The sequence below is a fragment of the Zootoca vivipara genome, chromosome 3 (genome assembly GCF_963506605.1).
Source record: "Zootoca vivipara chromosome 3, rZooViv1.1, whole genome shotgun sequence".
Taxonomy (NCBI): domain Eukaryota; kingdom Metazoa; phylum Chordata; class Lepidosauria; order Squamata; family Lacertidae; genus Zootoca; species Zootoca vivipara.
In genome coordinates this window covers 47751406-47773897 of record NC_083278.1, presented here as the reverse complement: position 1 = coordinate 47773897, position 22492 = coordinate 47751406, and the positions used below count along the sequence as shown (strand labels likewise).

Genomic DNA, 22492 nt, shown 5'->3' with positions numbered 1-22492 from the left:
TTTCTAGTTCCTAAAGATCTCTTGAAAGTCCAGTGGTAGATTTTGCCCTTTGCTGATCTACTCCGTGTTGTCTTGGAAGGGCCCCATTTCACTCTTTGGAAATCACAGAAAAGCAATCTTTTATGCAATATTGAATTACGTGTGATTAAAATATCAAATAGAATCTCCTTCTAGAGCTGGCATTTTTAAAAATGTGATTTAAAAGTATCCAGGTATAAAATATGAGCACCACCTGTATATTGTAATGAAACTAAATTCTGAAAGTCAAACTGAGCTTTTTATTTGGGCAGGAAAAATGAGGGTCTGGGGGACAGTAACCCTCCAGAGCAATTGGTGAGTGCTCAGGGAGTTCCATTGTGCAAGTGGGACGCATTTGTGGGATACCAGCCCTGGTTGGTAAAGAACAAACTGGGGAGGGAAGGTACTGTTACAACCTGCTTGTGGTCTTTTGTCAGAAACATTTTAACTTAGATGGATTTGGTGGTCTGATCCAAGAAAGCTCTTTCTTCGTTCTTAATGTAAAAACGCCACAGGTGAAACCAGGTGAGCCTTCTCATTTGAAATGCACCATGCGGTTATGGACCCAGCTCCCTCAGAACAGAATCTGACAGCTCCTGACTCTCAAGTTTGGCCATCTTACTTCCAGATGGAAGTATAGTGGTACCTCGGGTTAAGAACTTAATTCGTTCTGGAGGTCCACTCTTAACCTGAAACTGTTCTTAGCCTGAGGTACCACTTTAGCTAATGGGGCCTCCCGCTGACACTGTGCCGCCGGTGCACGATTTCTGTTCTCAGCCTGAGGTAAAGTTCTTAACCCAAGATACTATTTCTGGGTTAGCGGAGTCTGTAACCCAAAGTGTTAGTAACCCGAGGTGTTTGTAACCCACGGTACCACTGTAATCGGATTCAGGGGCGGCGGGAAGGCAGAGGACACAAGATAGCCCTGGCAGCGGCTGGTTGGGTGACTTTTTCATGGAATTGTAGAGTTGAAAGTGACCCCAAGGGTCATCTAGTCCCACCCCCTGCAATGCAGGAATCTCAACTAAAGTATCCAAGTCAGATAGCCATTCAACCTCTGCTTAAAAACCTCCAATGAAGGAGAGTTTAACACCTCCTGAGGGAGTCTGCTCCACTCTCAAATAGATCTTACTGTCAGAAAGTTCCTCCTTTCTTGCACAGAACAGCTTGCCATGGATAAGCAGCGCCAGATTTAGGGGTGTGTGGGCAGTTCTCCTGCACGGGGTGCCGAGTTGGGGGGACGAGGCAAATGATGATGATGGTAATAATAATACCGTAATAATAATAATAATAATAATAATAATTCATAGGGGTTGGACTAGATGACCCTTGGGATCCCTTCCAACTCTACGATTCTATGATTTTATTATGATTAATAGTACTAATCAACTTATATTTATACAGGTACCTACTGAGAAGATCCATACAAACCCAGCTGTACCAAAATGAATTACTGTGAAAATAAATATAAGGGGGGGGGGGTTGCCCTTGCTTAAGATGCCATATGACTAAAGTCTGGCCCTGTTGAGAAGAAATATAAATTTGAGTTAGAGAAGGGTGGTGGTTGTGTGCAATCTGCTGAAAGCAAGTCTAGTCAGCTGCTGTGTTCTTTTTGTACTGTGTCTTCTCATTCAGCTAATGAAAGCCTGGGGTGCTCATGTGACAGCAGTTTGTTCCCAAGATGCCAGTGAACTCGTGAAACGTCTTGGAGCAGATGAAGTGATTGACTACAAATCTGGAAGTGTGGAAGAACAGCTGAAAACGTTACCACTGTATGTATGGGCGAAATCATGGGTGTGCATGTTGAATGTGCACAACCCCAAGTTGGCTGTTCAGTTTTGGGGTGGGTTTGAGCAGGTTGCCTGCACCTGAGCCTTCTGCGCTGGTAACTTAGTGAGCAATCCTTATATGGAGCCACTGGGTCGAATCCAGTGGTGGAGCCATCAGTGTATCCGAAGCCCTGCTGCTCACACCAACCAGGACAGAAGGTGGTATTTGCTTTGCTGGGTCAGGATCTGGCCCCTCTCTGACTGCTGGACTCACTTAGGATCCAGTGGATCCATGGCTTACATTATTATTATTATTATTATCATCATCATTATCATTATCAATTAAATTTGTATATTGCCCTTCATCCGAAGTTCACAGGGCAGTTCACAACATAAAAATACAACCTAGGAACACAAAGTATGTAATGGAAAAAAAAGAACCAAAACAAACCAATAATTCCCCTCCCGCAAATACATAGCTCTGTCCTCTCCTTTTTCACCCTGTTTGGGGGTTTTTCACCAGCAGGAGCCTGTCAGAAATCCACACTGTGCACAGCAGAATCTTATGGTGGGAGAACCTCCCTTCAGGTGGAGACATGCAGGGAACCCACCACATCCCAACACTGGGGGCTTGAATTGCCCTGCCCAGACTATTGTAGTTGCTAGATGTGTATGTAATGTAAAGCATTTGCACATGAAACCTTTTGAACTTCTTTCTGAGTAAACATGCTTAGATAGCTTTCCCAAAGTTGTTATGTAATTGATTGATACCATCATGGCCTGGAAGTGGTGTGTTCTTTGGGAGAGAAAGGAAATTGTTCCAGTTCGTTTTCTTGCTGTTTTATCTCCCTAGGTTTGATTTTATCTTAGATAATGTTGGTGGATCCACTGAAAAATGGGCTCCTGATTTCCTCAAAAAATGGTCAGGAGCTACCTATGTCTCCTTGATAACACCCTTCTTGGTCAACATGGACAGGCTTGGTGTAGCGGATGGCATGTTACGGACTGGAATGACCTTCGGTTCAAAAACTTTCAAGGTCTGTTAACAAAATCAGATGGTTTAGCTTCCTGCCCATTTGCTGTATGTGAGCAATTGCTTTCCAGTGTGCTTTTTTCACCTGCTCTTTTTTTCACCTGCTCTTTAATGTCAGTCATGCTCTAAACTTGTGCTTGCTGTCTGTTACAGCATCTTTGTAAAGGGGTTCATTACCGGTGGGCATTTTTTGCACCAAGCGGCCCTTATCTGGACGAAATAGCTGCTCTCGTTGAAGAAGGAAAGGTATGTCTGAATTGCTAGTTTTACTTCCCGTTATCTGCTATAAACCACATGCCATTTGGGTTCAAATGCTTCTTTTGTAACTAAGAAAGAAAATTTTTAGCAAGTTCAATGACTTGGCTGTGGAGCTGCCATGTTGAGAGTCCTAATAGGGGCTTCTGTGTTGTTGTTTAATTATCTATATAGCGTATCAGCTTACCAAAGAAAAGTGTGTCTGGAGGTTAGGACTGCCTTCCAGTCTGCTGGAGCATAATCATTTAAATCTGTGAAGATAGATGCTTACAATACATGCAGCACATAACATGCTGTAGTTTTAACTGTCTAGGCAACTGGCTGGTGCACCTGAACACTGCAAAAAGGATTGAACTCTTCCCCCCCCCCCCAATCAGCTTATGACCTGAAAGTTCAATCCTCCTTGGGCAGCATCTACTCCCTCCCCTTTTGGTCAGCTCTGACAAGTGGGCAGGGCAACACACTTGTCAATCGTCTGCATCATTATGACCTCAGATGATTGATGGGTTGGCAGTCCTGTTGGCCTTCCCCACTTGTGGACCAGGTGAATATCCTAGTCTTTTAACTATCATGTTATCTTCCATTGTTCAAGCTTTTTGAGTCACCACTGCTTAATGGTGATAATTATGCTTGAAAATTGTATAGGCGTTTAAATGTTCAAAGCACTTCACATGCATTATATGCAACAACCCTCTAAGGGAGGTGTAGAGGAGGGGCAACACAAGAAGGAGCCTTCTCAGTGGTGGCTCCCCATTTATGGAATGCTCTCTCCAGGGGGGCATGCCTGGCACCATCACTATCTGTCTTTAGGCACCAGGCAGAAACACTTCTGCTCTCCTAGGCTTTTGGATCTTAGTTTTCTCCTTATCTTTTAGTAGGGCATGGATCTGATTTTACATATATATTACTGCCATGTCTTAGGTTGTTCTATTGTTTTTACGCATGATTTTTATTTTTTTTATTGGAAAGCTGCTTTGGGTACTCCTTTCTGAAAAAAAAAGATGAAACTAATTACCGGTAGTAAGAACCACCATCACCCTGTAGGACATCCTTCTTCAGCTTGGGTCCTCCAATGTTATTTGACTGCAGGTCCCATTAGTGACTGAAGGTTGGGGAAGGCTGCTGTAAGGTAATCTGGCATCATTATCCCTTGTATTATGGAAGGGAGGCTGAGCGATGGTGGCTGGCCTAATTGTTCCTAGTGAGTCCATGGCAGAGGCAAAATTTGAACCAGGGACTTCTTAAGCTCAGGTTCTTGGCCACTGGGCTACCCCAGCTTAGAGCATTATGCATATTGACTTAGTTTTGTTTACTGCATACATGGAGTAAATGTGACCTTGCTCTTTGACATGCCAGCCTTCTCTCCTGCAGCAAATAGGAAAAAGCTGACGCAGGGATACTTCTCATAATAGCAAGATTTGGTGGCCTCTTTCAGGTGGCGATAGCAAAGACGTCTTTGGCCTAGACAGAACCGACAAGCACTGCTGCGTAGCCACATGATGTAGTGGGGATGCCCCATTCCTCCTGGGTCGCCCCTTGCTTCATGCTTGGGAAGAACTCTATGTATGGAGGAGAGGAAGGGCGTAGCGCTAAGTCATCTGCATAAGTCTCTGAGCAGGTGAAGGCTGATGCTATTGAAAATGCCCATTGTGTGTTTGTGGATGTCTTGGGGCTTCTTTTGTCCTAAGGTTTACAAAGGAGGAGAAATGTTTGCTTACCCTCTCATTCTCTCTGTTCAGAGAGAAATCCTTAATGCCAAAGTTTTCCTTCTCAGGGCTTTTATGCTTTCCCCATTTGCTTAAGCTTCCTGTAGATCCCTGTAAACAATGCTGAGCCGATATTTTTGATGTACATACATTTATTCCATTGTTCTGGTTTTGTCTGTATACATTGGTAAAGCTGTACTTACAGGAATCTGTAAACTTAATAGGGCAGGGCAAAGAATGAGATAGGCGAAGCATTTTCCAAATTCTAACTTACAAGCTTACTGGCAATTGCTTGCAAAGGCTTGTGCTAAGCATTACTTCTGGGTTTCACATTCTGTTTAAAAACCTGCCCAGTAAAGTCAGTGGAGCTAAATTGGCAGATTATTAAAGCATGTAAGGGATCTAGAACAAGACTGATTAAAACTGGGGTTCTGTCCATTACCTTCTCACAAAAGTTCAGAGAACGTTTCCAAATGTTGCATTGTGAATAATGATTTCTTTCTGGAATTGGCGCATCTCTTGTTGTGTATTCTTATGAATGCACACTTTCATAAGCTGTGGTTTTATTTAGTGGTGGAAACAGATGTACGCTTAGTATGTTTTCTGCCTTAGTCAGCTTGTCCCAACAACAGCTCAGTGAGAATTTGGTGCTGACTTTAGGAATCTAGGAAAGGGGCAGACATTGCATTTTGCATCCCAGAGGAGTAATAATTATGAAGTAGATAAAAAAGGGGCAGGAAGGGATGTCCTGCTGCATAAAAAGCAAGATTCTTCTGCAGTAGTGAAGACAGAAAAATGAGATACACCTCGGAGGTCTGCTCTCACACTTCGTTCATCTCTAGGGCAAAGTGGGGAGCCTTTTTATAACTGTATCCTTTTGTATACTGGCAGTGGGTAGGGCTGGAGCACTCCCTTTTACCTCTCCCTCTGCCAGCCCCTTTCTTGCTACTCACATAAAATTAGGCTGAGGACTGCATGTTGCTCACCATTGATCTAAATCGGGTCAAAAAGCAAATGGTGAAGAGCCTAGAAAGTATCTCCACTGCCTTCCTGCTTCCCTGGAAAGTAGGCCTTTTCCATTGGGAGGTGCAAGTTGCCAATTTGAGTGCCTTTCCATGCCATAGAAAACATACTGGGAGTGGTGGTGGTGGGGTATTAGAAAGAATAGACTTCTGCTTCTTGGTTTGCTCATTGATTTCAGAAAGTAGTGATTTAACCTGTGAATGAGGTATTTGCCTGGATGGGTAGGAATATAGGCGTATTTTTTAAACACTAAGCTAAAATATGTGCCACTGAGTTCCATTCAGCTAAGTCCTGCTTGGAGCAGTTGCCTTGAAATTAATGAACCTATGTTAGTTCTGGCCATTATCTTCCTCTGAATAGGACTAGCATTGAATGGCACTGCTTGTATCCAACTTCATAAAGATTTTCTGTGCCATGCTTGTGTCATCTGATCCATTGCGTTTTTGACTTGGACCTCCTGCAGCTTCTCACAGCATACTTGCCAATGTTGAGCTACATCTTTCTTTCAGCAGGCCCCAGGGCCTGCCTTTGCAAGTACATACAAGAGAGCTTTGAAAACGCCCACCTTGCTTGCTGCAGAGCCTTTGTGCATTTCCGTCCCCTTTCCTACCACACTTGGATGTGGTTGCCTCCTTTGACGAGCGTTAATTTAAAGTCAGTAGTCTGGGCAGGCTCCCATGCTCATAATAATAATAAAATCAATCAATATATAGCCTTGTTCTGTTCTGAGGACACTTGGGCCTTCACGTTGCCAACTGTGAGTCATCTTGATTTTATGCCTCTTGTCATCTTGTGAAATCTAGGGGTAGAGCTCTACTGCAGCTTACCTTACGGAATAGCTAGGGGTGTCAACTGGGAAGTCTGTGGTTGAAATATACCCTCAGGCATGAACTCAGTAGGTGGCCATAGACAAGCGCTCTCTCTAACCCAGGCATCCTCAAACTGTGGCCCTCCAGATGTTTTGGCCTACAACTCCCATGATCCCTAGCTAACAGGACCAGTGGTCGGGGAAGATGGGAATTGTAGTCCAAAACATCTGGAGGGCCGAAGTTTGGGGATGCCTGCTCTAACCCTACATGCACCCCTTAGCCCTACTGGTTTGGATTAAGTGCCTTATTCAGTTTCTGATTTACATTGCAAATCTATGAAACTGCAACACTTTTCTGACACAGAAGGGGAAGAGGGCTCTCTTACTGATCTTTACCCAACATAGGTATTGAAGAGGGAAGCCTCTTCCTCTGCAGAAACATCCTAGCTAGCTCTTTGTTTAGTTTTGTTTGCAGCTTAGTTTATTTTGTGGGGTTATTTCCAAGACTTGAGAACTGCCTTTCCCCACTTCTGTTTTCTGAATCCTCCATTGGATCCAAGCCATCTTCTGCTAATGGAATGACTCCTTTGGATCTATCCCTTGGTAGTGTTGTAGTTGAGTTAAATTTCAGGGAGCTGGCCACCCAGCTATGCCCCTTCTGAGACTCCAATCCATTCCCCCTCTCCAACAGCCAGTCAGCAATCCATGCCTACCAAGCATGGGCAGTCCTCACTATTTGGATTTTTTGTTTGGATTTCTTTCCTACCCACACCACCTCCCCTCATGTTGTCTTCAGTTTTGTCTTTTGGCCTTCTGCAAAGCTTTGGGATCCTGCAAGCCTGCCATTTCCCTCTCTCTGGTGCACGAATGGTATACGGTAAATAATAATAATAATAATAATAATAATAATAATAGATTCACACTCAGCAGATCGAGTAATAAAATATAAAGGTTCGCACTCTGCAGATCGAGTGCATTGTTAGTATGTGGGAGAATACTTCACAGGTCACTGTTATCATGGACAACCGAAAGATACGTGTAACTGGAACTCAGGCTCAATAATTTTACTTCTTTTTTTCAGGCTGGCAGTTCTGTATTGGTGTATGTAATCCCTTCCCTCCCCAGACTTCATGATTTTAATCTCTCTCCTTTGAACAAACAAGTGTTCTGTGGCCAGGGGGGTGATGCGTAGTTGTAAACAGATAATGTTTTCATTGCCTAGTTAATCTCCACGTCACCACTTGCTGAATGCATTTGTCTGACTTGCCCGCCTGTGCACAGGAAGAAATATTTGTCTTAGTCAGGTTGATTGCAGTAAACACTGAATGACATATTGTGCTGGGTACATGGTCAGCCCTTTTCAGGTTTATTGAAACAATGGGTCGGGATCAGCTGGCCAGATAAAGTGTTTAATGCGCCAGATTGCCGTGATCATCAGTTTTAGTGTTCATGTCGCTTTTTTTTGCATTGCTGAGGGTCAACAAGCCTGTCAGACCAGAGGTCTGCAGCAATGTAGTGTATGAGTTCTGAGCCTTTTGCAGCAGCCTTCTAAAATTATCTTAGTTTAAATTCAAGGGTCCTCTAAATAAAGTACTTCACCTGCCTTGTTTTTAAAGAGTGCTGTAGACTTCATGGAATAGTAAGATTGTGCCCCCTAGAGATTAGTCCTGTGAACCACAAGCTATTTTTCCAAAATTGTATGTTCGGTATATATTCATTCATAGACCTGCAGAGTTGGAAGAGACCACAAGGTCATCTAGTCCAACCCCCTGCAATGCAGAAATCTTTTGCCCAATGTGGGGGCATTAACCCACAACCTTGAGTCTCATGGTCTACTGATTTGAGCAATTGTGTGTGGAATTACTGTATGTTCCTCATTATCCTATTTCACTTTTTTTCTGAGCTGCAAGGCTTGTTTTAATGGCAGAACTCATTAGCTTCAATTGTGAAGATAACTTGAAAATTTGATTTGTTTGTAGTTTGCATTAATGCAGTGGGAGCTGGGAGACTAAAGACTTGCAGTGGTTTTTGTATTGCTAATCATGGGCATTCATGGCAGCCACCCATTTGGTAAGTGTGATGGAGGCCTATATGTGCACCAGCTTACATGTTTAGGGCTTCTCCACATGAGGGAGAATCCTGACTTGCTGTGTGTCTGTTTGACTCATCCACTCTGCCACTGAATCTGTGGCTGCCAGGGTCAATTGTGATCAGGGACTGCACATTTTATTGGCTTCCAGTGGTGGTGGTGGTGGTGGTGGTGGTGTAGTGCATTAAGGCATTTATTTAAATCGCTCCCCCCAAAAAGATACTCTTAAGGTATTTTTTTTAAGTGCCAATGCTTATAAAAAGTCCACCTATAGAAGGGAAGGGTTGTAGCTCGCTGTGGAATATCTGCTGTGTCTGCAGAAGAATCCAGACTCATTTCCCAGAATCTCTAGGTAGGGTTGGGGAAATTTGTTTCTGAACTCCAGGAGAGCTGATGCTAGCCACTGTGGACAATACTGAGATACAGGTGAAACTCGGAAAATTAGAATATCATTGAAAAGTACATTTATTTCAGTAATACAATTTAAAAGGTGAAACCAATATATGAGATAATAATAATAATAATAATAATAATAATAATAATAATAGATGCATGACATGCAAAGCAAGATATGCCAAGCCTTTATTTGTTGTAATTGTAATTATTTGTCGTTAAGCAGGTCAATTATAAATGGAACATAATTAATAAAATGTAATATTGATGTTTATTTTTGTTTTATTGTAACTATTTGTTTTATTACTGTGGAATTTCCAAAAGAAAGCATTTGTAAAATTAAAAGAAAAATAATAAATAAGTTGCATTACTGAAATAAATGCACTTTTTGACAATATTCTAATTTTACGAGTTTCACCTGTAGATAGACCAATGGTATGATTCTGTATAAAGGTCAAAAGGTCCACCTGTAGGAGAGAAATGAACTACTGGGGTGCTGACACAAAGGTTTTCTGCTGTTTTTTAAAACCTTGTAGTTATGTGTATAATTAGAAGATGGTTGCAGGATGCGTTTTTCAACCAAACGTAGATAATACAGTGGTACCTCGGTTTAAGTACACAATTGGTTCCAGAAGTCTGTACTTAACCTGAAGCGAACTTTCCCATTGAAAGTAATGGAAAGTGGATTAATCTGTTCCAGACGGGTCCGCGGAGTACTTAAACTGAAAGTACTCAAACCCAAACCGAAGCATATTTAAACTGAGGTATGACTGTACACTTATTGGGGGGGGGGTTACTGTTCTAAATGTTGGTCCTTCTTGCTCCCCTCCCAACATTTTCTTCTTCCAAAAAATTGGAAGAGCAGATAAACCTGGAATCAAAGGGCTGCTTATATTGTGCATGTGTTTGCTATTTCATGCTTCTGAAATACTGTGAACTGAAAACAATTTTACAAAGTATTTGATTCATCAGCTCCAGATAAATAACTCTCTGCTTGGAGTGTGTGGGGCATCACTAAGAATATCTGCAGCTTTTGTTTTTCATTTAGTTAAAAATGATACCCCTGATCATGTATTTTGCTCTTTGCTAGATCTTCATGATCTTTCCCAATAATTGATTGCTTTTGTGTCAATAAGGGTGCAATATTGAAAGGAAAACCTGCATTCTCTTTCTTGACAAATGATTCTTTATTTCTGCAGAGGTATAATACTTGGTCCTCTTGAGATGCCATAGCTACAATGTTGCACAATTTGTAGGGGAAGAAGGCTAGTTTCAAGCAAACTGAAAATGTTTGCTACTATCTTTTAATGCTATATGCTAATACTGTATGTTTGTTGTGGGTTTGTGCTGTTGTGCCATATAAAAACCGTTAGAATAATGATGTATTTCTACCCCCCTGCAGATACATCCAGTTATTGATCAAGTTTTCTCCTTTTCTGATGTTCCCAAGGCGTTCCAGAAGATGGAAGAAGGGCATGCACGTGGAAAAACGGTGATTAATGTAACAGATAAATAAATATTTTCTGTCTAGGTACTCTGATTTCTGTGGAATTTTTTAGTTCCTATATGACAGTTTTCTTACATGGGACTTTGGCAAGCTACTAATATCTAGAGGGTAAAGGTACCCCTGACCATTAGGTCCAATCGCGGACGACTCTGGGGTTGCGGTGCTCATCTCGCGTTATTGGCTGAGGGAGCCGGCGTACAGCTTTTGCCAGAACTTGGAGCTGTGTGTAAACACACAAAATAGAATTCATCAGAATAATATTTATTTGTAATTTATTTGTAAAATATGTTTATACAATAGTTTGGGGTACAGAAAAATGTTTCTTTTTAACTAATGCACCTTAAAACCAAGTTTCAAAGAAATAAGCAGCAGGTTCTTAAAGAATACCAGAAATATTGTAACCAAAAGCAATAATTTGTATGAGTGAGTGAGTGAATTAGAGTACAGTAAATGTCTTAAGCCTGTGATTGTACAGAACATTCAAGATCAAAGTAGTAGAAATAACAGAATAATCTTCACACTAGGAAAAATGGTAAGAGTGGTATTTTAAGTTTCTATATATAAAACCTATTTCTGTTTTCTCTTGGAAAATTGCTTTGCTAGAGATTCCTAAGTAGCTGGCATTTATTATATTTCTCATGAGAATACGAGCTTCTCCGTTACTGCCTCTAACATGTGAGTATTCCTGTAGTTGAATAATCAAGGAATTAAAAATGTTCCCACCTGTACCATAGCATAGGTAGTCATTTTGTTGGGACTACTTTACAGAATGGCTGCAACTCCTGTAGACTGTTGTTCACCTGAAACAGTATGGTGTTAGTGTTCTTTAGGGGACAATGTGGATTATTGTGGAATTCAGATAAAATTTGTACTTAATCACACAAGCTATTGCTGAGGGTTTTCAAATGCAGTAATGTCTGCATACTACATGCTAAGAGGGGAAACAAACAGGATGGGGTTGTTTGTTTCCTCTCTTAGCATGTAGTATGCAGACATACTTTGATCTTGAATGTTCTGATGCAAACCACTTAATACTATTGTTACTTGCACCCCTGGATGCTCTGTCAAGTGTCCTGAAAAGCTATTAGGATTTTCCAATTCTGCACTGACTTGGTTAGACAACACTACTTTGTTAATTTGTTTATTAGGAAATTAGAACACTTCCACTTCAATCTGTTGTACAAATACTGTAGTTTTGTCACAGTTTCGGAGTTTGCAGCACAGGGGTTCATTGATTATTAACCTATTCTACCTGGCAGCAAATGTTTATGGAATATGCATTTGTTGTTGATACAAAAGTACAATCACAGGCTTAAGACATTTACTGTACTCTAATACATTTGACTGTAATGCTGTAACTCCATTTTAAAAATTGCCTTATTTGATTGGGTTCATTTTATGTGTAAGTAGTTCATTTATATTTGGTCCAAACAGAATAGCTGCAGGCAAATTTACAGTAAAAACAATTCAAGTGCAAAAATGTAAATTGTTCAGCATGAAGCCCAGGAGAATAAAACAGGTCTTTGTAAATAATTTAAAATACCAGATTAAAATGTATTCTGAATGAGTAACTTATCGATGATGTATAAGAACTGCTGGCAATATGTTTTAACCTTTGAATAACAAATAGGAACTAACTATAGGGGGTATAAGCATGTTGTCTTAATCCAAGGGTACAAACAGCACTCACTTACTCAAATTTTGTTCATCGTTTTTAAAAATTACTGTAAAGACTGCTCTAATGTCCTGTTTTCTGTCACTCTTCATAAAGTTGATGGAACTGATTCTTAGGCTGTGCCATTTACACGACCAGCGGCTCCCAGCATTGTGTTGGCTTGTCTTCGCTGACTGAACTGACGATGAGGTGGTTTTGATCATAGTGCTTCCCGCCTAAAATTAAACGTATAGCATTTGTGAGCGAAAACAAACCTTTGATGCATCACTGAATTCCCCCAGTTCCTCTACTGATGTCATTCTTGCTTCTGTGCAGTCTCCTCTCATGACAACATTTGCATCCCTTTACCCTAGCTGCCATGTAAATTGATCTTGCATCCTGCTTCTGATCTTCAGTCTAAGATGTGCCCAATCTATGAGGTATAATGCTATGCGTTTACTTATCTAGCAGAGGTTTACACATAATTCCATTTCCTTAATAACCAGGGACTATGATCTCAGTCTGAGATAGCTATGATCAAAGTCCTAACTTGTTGCATAGAAGGTGAATCATGACTTTGGTTTGACTGGGTGCACTGGGATAAATCTCAAGGAATTCAATGTCACACTTTGATGGATGTTGCATCTGTGAAAACATTTCAATATGCCAGATGGAATGATCCCCCCTCCTCCCTGTTCTGGGGTTTTCCCAACCCCAGTGAACCAGTTTTAGGGGGCAGCAGAGGGGGGAAACACTATTGTTCAAAGCTGCCATTGACGGTGCTCGTTAAGTGGATCCTGCTTCCTGTTTTTTTTTATTGCCCTATTATTCCACAGAAGAATGTTTTATGGGAAAATGCAGGGTGGGTTTTTTTTGCTACATTTACATCCCACCTGTCTTCTAAGATAGAACTTCAAGCTGGCATAGACAGACTTTTCAGGCCATTCCCCATCGTTTTCAAACAAACTATACCTATTGTCATTATTTATTAAATTTATATACTGCCCTTCGTCCAAAGTTCACAGGGCAGCTTACAACATAAAACACAATAAAAGCAAAAAATATATAACATAAATATATAACATAACAACCAAAAAATCCCCAGGCACATTTAAAAGGCCATAGATTGTTCTATCAGCCAAAGACTGAATAGTTTCATTTGGTGCCTAAAGATATGTAATGAAGGTGCTGGGCAAGCCTCCCCGAGGAGAGCATTCTGCAAACGTTATGTGGTAGAAACTATGGGAACAGTTTTGGTTATTTTATAAATTACTCAAGATGGTTTTTTTGCAGTAGCTAGTAGTACTGCAAGTGGATCAAGTTTTGTTAAAGAAAAAGTTCATCTATCTTTTAGTGTCAGTTCTAACTGCAGCCTCAAGAGGGCATCATAACATACACTTAGAAAGTACAAGCTTAGTATCAGCTCACAAACTAGAATAGGCATTAATATACAGTACTACCGTAACAAATGCTATTCTTTTCCTCTTTGAGTTGCCATTGCCCCCTTGTTTTTCTATTGAACTAAAGATCCTGACATTAGTATGACTGGAACTCAGTAAATATTAACTTTACTAACCGAGTGCTAGCACTAAACTGCTCTGATACAAATAACAAAGCTTGCCAAACTTATTTGGGGCAATACGTCTGTCCAGAATAATTTTGTACTTTTGATATTAAGCCTATGCAATTTTCCAAAGAAAAAGCAGATTTACAACATGGCTTATGATAAAACAGTAAGTCCTCAAAACTCTACAAAAATTGATACTATACCTATGCCATCTACAGATTAAACTGCTCAAGTGTTCAGAAAATACAATAATCTGAATCCAGTGATTAAAACTAATAAGTATCACAAATCGATGCAAGGTGGTTTGGTTTTTAGCAGTTGTTTAATGCAAACAATGCTATTGAATCCTTACAGTAACTGGCCCAGGCAAAAGTGATTTCTGTCTACCAATCCACATTAACTAAAAGGGCTCAAAAGGTCTGTCCTTCCAATCCCAACCCAGTATAGAAAGCATGCCTTAAAAAAATATTGCTCTGCATTAACCAGATCATAAGGATTTCAGAAGATAATGGGCTATTGGTGAAAAACGTGGAATTTAGATTGCGTACACCATCCAAACAACAAGAAGCCATGTCTTTCTTTCCACTTATCTTACTGAAATTCATTTTCACTAAATACCAATTCAAAGTTGTTTATAACTTACTGCTGGGAAGTTCTTACCTTTAATATCTAATACTAAGTTTGGTTTCATCTTGCTGTAAATCCTGCCATCTGGATTAATACTCCACTTTTGTTTTTCTTCATTCTGCTGAAGTGCCAGGCCCAGTTTGGCACCAGGTGTAATCAGGTTTCCCACAATTGTCAAGCAAAGTTCTTCTGCCAGCTGTGCAGTTAAATAGAAAGTATGTCAAAAAATGTTGGTCTTACTACCAAAACTAGTATATTTGTGCATATGCATGGATAGGATTGTGTTTATTTTCATGTCTCTCTTGACACTTTCCTCTGAACAAACTGATTTTCAGCATTCAAAGATTCTAATAGTATTCCCACAATATAGCTGCTGTTACTGCAACATTATTTAATATTTGTTCATTCATTCTCTAAAAAATACTATCTTAATACTGAAAGCTCTTCACAATATTCTATCTTACTGTACAGTACATATTATTAGAGGTACATTAACTGTTTGGTCGCAGCTTATTTTTTGCCATACAGAATATGAGGTAGTGGCAGAATGCCATATTTTTAGAGATGAAAAATAAAGCCCACTAAATATTTGGCATTCAAGCTACCTTGAACAACAACTTTATTATTTGTACCCCACCCTTCAGACTGGGTTGCCCCAGCCACTCTGGATGGCTTCCAACAAAATATTAACAATACAAAACCACAGTGAAACATTAGAACATTAAAAACTTCCCAATACAGGGCAGCCTTCAGGTGTCGTGTAATTATTTATTTTCTTGACATCTGACGGGAGAGTGTTCCACAGGGTGGGCACCACTACTAGAAGGTCCTCTGCCTGTGAACTATTTATTTGTTACATTTTAATGGAAAACCAGGATTTAAAAATGCCCAGGGTAGCTAGCAATTCAGTCCCGATGCATAATAATTAAGCATTATCACAACAAATATCACAACTCATTATCATTGTATACATTCACCAAAGCAGCTTGTTAATAACACTCTACTTCCACATAAACTTGTCTGAATTAAAGATAATTTATCCCTGCTACATTGAATGGATGACTGATGCCATGAGAGACAGAACAAGCTAGATGTAATGCCATTCCCAGCTGGAGATCATACAAAGTGTGTATTTATTACTGAGCAATGGCTAAGTAATAGTTCTAATGTTCTAGGCTGCTGAACAGAAAATAATATACTGCAACTGACTTTTGGGGTTGGTGTGCTGTGCGACAAGCACACAGAATGCAATGAGATTGAGTTTGTGGGGGAGAGGGAGGCTTGGTTAATTTCATTGTACACAGGTTGTACATTGACAATAAAGGTATTATTATTATCTGCTTTTGACTGGGTTGCAAGAATTCAGCTGAGAAATGAAGACAAATGAAAAGTCATGGCATGATATTACTTTAATGTTTCCAATGTGTTAAGATGAGGCATTAAAATCAACCTATTCAGTGTTGCAGCCTGTTGTAAGCGCACAGCTTCTATTTGCTCCATGTTGAAACTTCTCTTGGTTTATGGCAAGAAAGAAACCCATTCCACTGTGAGTTGAGAAATCTATTCCTTTGGCAGAATGTTTTAGGTCATGTTATACAACTTTTTTAAAAAAAGACACATGGCTTGTCACTCAAGCTCTGTTCACTTGGTTTTGATGTTACAGCCTGATTTTTTTTTTTACTTTGATCATCAAAGTATGTAACTCAGTAGGATTTACTTCCAAGCAAAATTTTTTAGGTCTAGCTGCTAGGCTAGTGTTGGCAGGCACCATTGTTGCAAGTCTTGGTGGAGAAGTTCACAATTTGATTTTGAAACAACACATATTTCCACTATAAAGCAGGAACCAAACAGCAATAGAATTATTAATAAATTGTCTAAATGACTGCTTTCAAAACTCAACATTTCCTCCTATATTTGCCAAGGTTCCAGTCAGTAATAATAATTATATAGACTCATTGCTTTCAAAGGGCTCAAAATCTTGAAGTCAAGTCAGCAAGAGAGACTATAAAAACCCTGAATAATCCAGTATCTTCCTTCTGTAAAGCAGCTTTTATCAAGGTACAGCTACTTAGTGCAACAAATAATAAAGGGGGGGAGGCAAGAGAAATATAGCCTCTGGTCAAAGTCCTTTTTGCTTTCCCCTTAAGAATCACTGTGGTGCTGCACTCAGGAAATCCAACATGGGCAGCTGTTGGGGCTCAGTGCGTCCTGGCAGGCTCACCAGGGCTGACATGAGAGCCTCCCCACCTAGGTGCTGCTTTTAACTGCTATTCTCCTTATATGTTTTACCCAGTGGGTAACCTTTTGGATGGAAGCCATGTCATCCCCAATCCTTCATGGGTGTGCTCTATTTCCCAGGCTTCAATGCTGCTTCGACCATGTAAATACATCCGAGGGGGAGTTAAATGACTGGCAGTAGTAGCAATGTCAGGGGGCAGCAACAGAGCCAGGCAGCAGTGGCAGATGGGGGCAGGCACTGGTGTTAAAAAGCCAAGGACCCACTAAGGCTGGCACTAGCCCTTTTATGAAGGCTGCTGACGCACAATAGAACCATGTTCTTCATCAAACTGCTGAATAGCTCATGTTCCCAATTCAGTTACTATTCACTTGTCACAGTATAGAAAAGTTTTTTTTCCTATAGGATGGGTGCTGTTAGCAAGTAATTATTAAGGCAGACCTTACCCTACATTTGACGAATCCATCTTGATAAATCCAGACTTGTTCATCAGATTTAGTATCTTCCACAACCTGTATCCTAAGAAGATTCAAGTCATCTACATTTCCATCAGTTGACATGAACTTCTCTGTTTCTTTGTTTCTCAGTCTGAAATATGCTTTTTTCTGTAAATAAATAAATCATAGCTTTTAACACTACAGTACCTGCAAACATTATGAGCCCTGTCTGGCTAACCTTGACCTAATAATGTAATTAATATTACCATCAGCACTTCAAGATGCTTCCCCCTTTTTACAAACAATAGTATCACAACCTTGGGTTAGGGAAATACATAAAATATGACGTTATTAACATGGTACTCTTGTGCAATACTAGGACAAAGGGACTGAATCGGAGGAGAGCTGATCAGTGCCGTAGTACAGTACTAGCAAAAAGATAGAGGATTCACAGAAGCTTCTGACATCCCAGAATAAATGGTAGTGTCTTACCTGTAGTAAAGGCCGTAGAGAACCTATTTTGTGGTAGCCACTTGACTCATACCAGTTTGGTATTTTCTTAGGTGATAATAAAATCTGACGACCTTTATAGTTACTGTATTCATAAATAATCCATCTGAAACAAACAATATTTTACTAACTAGTTACATTAAAAAGTGCTGAGAAGCAACCTTTTAAAAACATTTATTGCGGTAGTATTGCATACTAGTGTCTCTTCTCTCCCTGCTCACCACTTCTGCCACCCCATTGTTGCCCCCCCCCCGTTTTACACTTCACCAACCCCCCAACCCCTTTGTTTACACCCTGCTGCCAGCTGTGGGGAGGAAACCAAAGGAAAAAGTCCTTTCCCCCCTTTGTTATCATCCTCTCTGCTGCTCTGGGGAGTATGCTATGTGAATAGGAGAGAAAATGTTAGAAAGCAGACTTCCTTCTTCCTCTTTGCATGGAATGGGGGTGGGGTGGGGATGAAAGCTGCTTTCTCTACTTCTCTCCAGAGGAATAGGCAGGACAGGCCCAAGCCTCCTGCTCTGCTGCCCCCCCCCCCCCGCATCTTGGCCTCCTACACAGCTGATGCTGAAACAGCAGCGTTGATTTGAGGTGAACAGTGACAGCAGAGCAAGACAGTTGATGGGGAGCTGCTCTGGCCTGTCCTGGCTATTCTCCTGTGGCTCATCTGGGCCTCCCAACCCCCATGCATATTGCCAGGGCTGCCTGCTCATTTGCCTGTCTATTCTGTTGTCACACTGCACTTTGCATGGCTGCCAAACATAGTGTGGTGACATTTTTACAATTACATACAATAGTGTGTGATATATTGCTTATGCAGATCTACTTTTATTATGCCTCATGAAAACCAGTGAGAGTTGCCTCTAAGTGAATACGTTTAGGTGGGTGGCTTTATGACTGTATTGCATAGAACTGTGGTGTATATTTGAGCACAATAAAATCATCATAATAGCCAATATCTTTTAAAAGGCCTAATAAAAAGCAGGAAATGTCACTATGAAAGCTGAGATGGGTTCAAGTCTGTCCTTTGCTTAAGCCACCCGAAGCTTGTAAAGTAGCTAACAAACTGATCCACAGACATTAATTTACCAGGGGGGGGGGGGGTTCTAATAAAAAAATGCAGTAACACTTGACTAATCCATGATTAATGATCCAATGTTAAGTGGGATATGAAGCCAGGGTATGAAGTGGGCTTAAAATTCACAGTGTGTAGTAAGAATTATATATGAACTGAGCACCCTATCCCACCCACCCCTTTCCCCATTTTTCTAGCCTCTGCTTGCAAGGTATACAGCAGACCTTGCCAACATCTCCCTACCCTACAGTCTTGGAGTAGCAGGTCTTAGCTTGGAAAGGGAAACCACGGAAACTTGGCTTTGTTTCACTGTTTGGGATCTTTACAAATTATGGATAAATGTTATGTCACCACTAGGCCCAAGGCAACTAACCATTTATATGTGTGTGTTTGTGTGTGGACATGCAGCTACTTGAATTTTCACCTGGGATGAGTTTTCTGGCAATTCTGTTAAACATAGCGTATTTAGACAATGTCCTGTTACATAAACCACTACTGACAACTTGAAAGAGTAAGAAGCCTGAGTTCATCCTCACTTCAGTTAAGATACCCTAAAATACCCAGGTTAAAATTCTTAGCAGGGGTGAGGACAGTGTTCGAAATTTCCATTGTTCTAGACGCATTTTGCAACTGGGAATTTCATGAGCGCGAGCAGTTTCTGAGCTCTGGGCGCTTTACTGATTTCAGATTAAAACTGTGGCGTGAAAGGAAAGGAAGACTTTTTTTCTGCCTCCCCACTTCCAGCTACTCTTAGAAGAATGGAGAAGAGACCATTTAAAGAATATTAGGGGGTTGGGCAGGGGAAGGACTAGATCGTGTGAAAAATGAACATAGTATTTTAGCTGCAGTTCATTCATTTTCAGCTTTGTATTCTTGTTATAAAAAAGCACGCCAAGACGTTCTGTTGTTGTACCCATAACCTCTGTTTAAGGTGCCATTTAGCTCCTAGCCTTCATATCTCAGTTTCTAACACTGGGCGAGGAGCCTCAGGCCCAGGACCCAAATGTGAACCCCAGGCCTTTCTGTGTGGTCCTTGGTATTATTCAGAGGCCACACCTCTCATTAGCCATGCTTTGCACTGTCCTTGTGTTTTTGTCTGGCTGGAATGCATCCTTGAACTGTATGATGCCTCTTGATTGCACGATGAGTGCACCACTGCCCGACTTTGGTGTGTAGCCCAGTATACAAAGGTCAGAGTCAGAGTCGTTGCTCTTCTTACTTATGCCTTTGGTCCCCTTGCTGCTGAGATCTGGTCTCTGGGAGGTTCCACAGAAGGGAATGTGGTCCTTGGACTGAAAAATATCCCTATCCCTGCCTTAGAGACTTCATGGAGACAGGAACATTTTTTTAACAGTGCAACCCTGTACATGTATATTTAAAAGTAAGCCTCACTTAGTTCATTCTACAAATAACAAATCCCTCACTTCAGAAAGTGAACTTACATGCCACCATGGACATCTAATGAAGCCACATGAGGGTTGTAGCCAAGAAACTGGAGATTTAGGACCTCGGTAGTAAATTCCATTTTCTTTCCCTTGAAGTCTTCCTTTTCAAAAAGGGCTATGGTTGGCTCAGAAAGTTCCTGTTTTAAAAGAAGAAGGTTGTTTATTTCTTGTACATCTGATGTTTCGTAATGTGCTGGACAGTTGTGAGATGTTCATCAAGCACTATGCACCACTTAAACCTGGGTCATCCCCTACCTCAATGCTGCATTACATTGCTATTACCTTAGCTAAAACTGTAGTGTTACAGCAACTTGCCTTTGATCAATTCTCCAACAGAGGAATGGTTGGGGAGGTTAGTTCAGTAATACTATACTGTAAACCATGGCATCTGGAAAGGCTTCAAGTCCTCAGTTCAAGCTAAATAACTTATCTAACACAGCTATCTTTTCAGAGAAATGAAAAACAAGCCCTCTGGTCTGGAACTGACTAGGTGGCAAGTCTGTATAAAAGGCATTACTCATGAAAAAGTTATTCCAAGTGTGGGATGAAAACTGGAAAGAGAAGCAAAGTGATGACTTACAGCCGCACCTTCCATTCTTGGCTGGCATCTTCATGAGTCAGCAGCTAGAATTGCAGAACTTTTTCTACAGCTATATGGACAAACAGGTGTGCTGCAAATCTGTAATTCTTTACAAAGCAAGAATTCTAAACTCTGCTACTCAGGATTTTATACATAACACTTATTTTATGCACTTATTCCATGCATAAGTTACTAATTTATAATTCTAGACAAGGTATAGATAAAAGTCAAGGTGTATTTATGGGCCTTACTGTCATACAAAATGTTTCAAACGTACTCATGGCATTTCTGCTAAGGCTTAGATTTGTATAGTTTTTTAGGGAAGGATTTGGAGCTAGGCACAGAAATCCTTTTGCAGCATTAAAATTATTGAATGAGAGAAATAATACTATTTACTTGAATGTAATGCACACCGTTTTGGCAAAATTACTTTGCAAAAATTAGGGTACGCATGGTTTTGAAAATTGAGGTAGGCATTAGATTCAATGGCACATTAGTTTCAAATAAATACGGTATATGCTTTAAGAAAAAATTCTAGTGAAATGACAGGGGTGTGACAAAATACTCAAATTTAGTCTCAAACTGAGTAGGAGAACCTGGGTACCAATTCTTAGAATTACAATTCTTATTGTTCTATGAGATAGAACAATTCAGCTGGCCTGATGAAGAGGTCTTCGGCAACTGACATATATGAGAAAAAGGAAGAGCCAAAGGCAGTTGGTTTCTTAGCAGAGCAGATGAAATGGTCCTGCTTTCCTTCTGTGTGTCTGGTGCAGCTTGATGGAATGGGCACTACTAGGTGACAGTTAAGGAAAAGCCAAAGGCAGCTGGCTTCTCAGCAGAGCCAATGAACATCTGAGTAAAACAGCCTTGCTTTCATACTAAGTCTGTGGAATTATCTTGTTTATATATAAGCAAGATATAAATTAGATTCCAGGCATGCTGTTTAGTGATACTTGTTTGGTATGTCAGCACAACCAGCAAATCTTCAAGGTGTTTATTGATGTGAAAAGGCAGGTGCCTTGTCATTTGTTTGTTTTGTTAACAGAATTTTCAAAGAAAACATTTACTTAGCACCAACAGCTTTCTTTCAGTGCAAATTAACTACCACCAAATTGCTAAATACAAAGCTTTGCTTTGCGGTTGAATCTGTTGTGCCTAAATATGACGACTGCTACTAGACCAATGCAGAGCAGGTAATTTATGGGCTTTGGGCTTTCATGGTCAATTAAATGAATACTGTGTATTTATTAAGAAGTAAGCACTTCTAGTACACTTTTTTTCTAGTGCTGCTATGAATTTTTATCTTGAGAAAAACAAGCGTGGAGTATGAAATACTCATTGAAACTTTCCCAAATACCTTGTCTTATTCATTTCATGGCCGTTTATACCCACTCCCTGTGTGATTCTAGCCAATCAGGGATTATAAAGTAACAATATGACATCATGGTATTATGTAGCCAATCAGATTTGATTATGTACCATTAGCAATAAGGGCAAATAAGGCAGCATTGACCACCCTGGGAAGCTGGGACAATTGGGCACTCTTGTCTTCTTGTGCTGCACAGTACAGCAAGAAAAAATGAATCTGCCAACTCAATTGGCAATATATGAATATCTTTTGTCCCACTGCATCCTCCGTGAACATTTTACTCATTAATTTGCTCCTTGGAGAATTTTATTTCATGAAAATTACCTCCCTCCTTCCCCCAGAAACTCATCCTCTACTTTTTATCAATAGATGTATGTGAAGGGGAGGGGTG

The 22492-nt window shown here is 40.5% G+C and overlaps 2 protein-coding genes across 5 annotated transcripts in view; one reads left to right on the top strand and one right to left on the bottom strand.

Annotated features, from left to right (window-relative positions):
* RTN4IP1 (reticulon 4 interacting protein 1) overlaps window positions 1–10784 on the top strand; it is a 46377-nt gene extending 35593 nt beyond the window's left edge. For all 3 annotated transcript variants that reach the window (XM_060272615.1, XM_060272616.1, XM_035109304.2), the window contains exons 6-9: window positions 1654–1790; window positions 2641–2824; window positions 2974–3066; window positions 10497–10784. In XM_060272615.1, coding sequence (XP_060128598.1) covers window positions 1654–1790; window positions 2641–2824; window positions 2974–3066; window positions 10497–10610 — 528 coding nt within the window. In that variant the 3' untranslated portion in view covers window positions 10611–10784. The remainder of the gene's footprint in view (window positions 1–1653; window positions 1791–2640; window positions 2825–2973; window positions 3067–10496) is intronic.
* Window positions 10785–10846: 62 nt separating this feature from the next.
* CRYBG1 (crystallin beta-gamma domain containing 1) overlaps window positions 10847–22492 on the bottom strand; it is a 104094-nt gene continuing 92448 nt past the window's right edge. For both annotated transcript variants that reach the window (XM_035109300.2, XM_035109303.2), the window contains 5 exons: window positions 20147–20286; window positions 17615–17738; window positions 17132–17290; window positions 14483–14645; window positions 10847–12491 (listed from right to left, as the gene is read on the bottom strand). In XM_035109300.2, coding sequence (XP_034965191.2) covers window positions 12403–12491; window positions 14483–14645; window positions 17132–17290; window positions 17615–17738; window positions 20147–20286 — 675 coding nt within the window. In that variant the 3' untranslated portion in view covers window positions 10847–12402. The remainder of the gene's footprint in view (window positions 12492–14482; window positions 14646–17131; window positions 17291–17614; window positions 17739–20146; window positions 20287–22492) is intronic.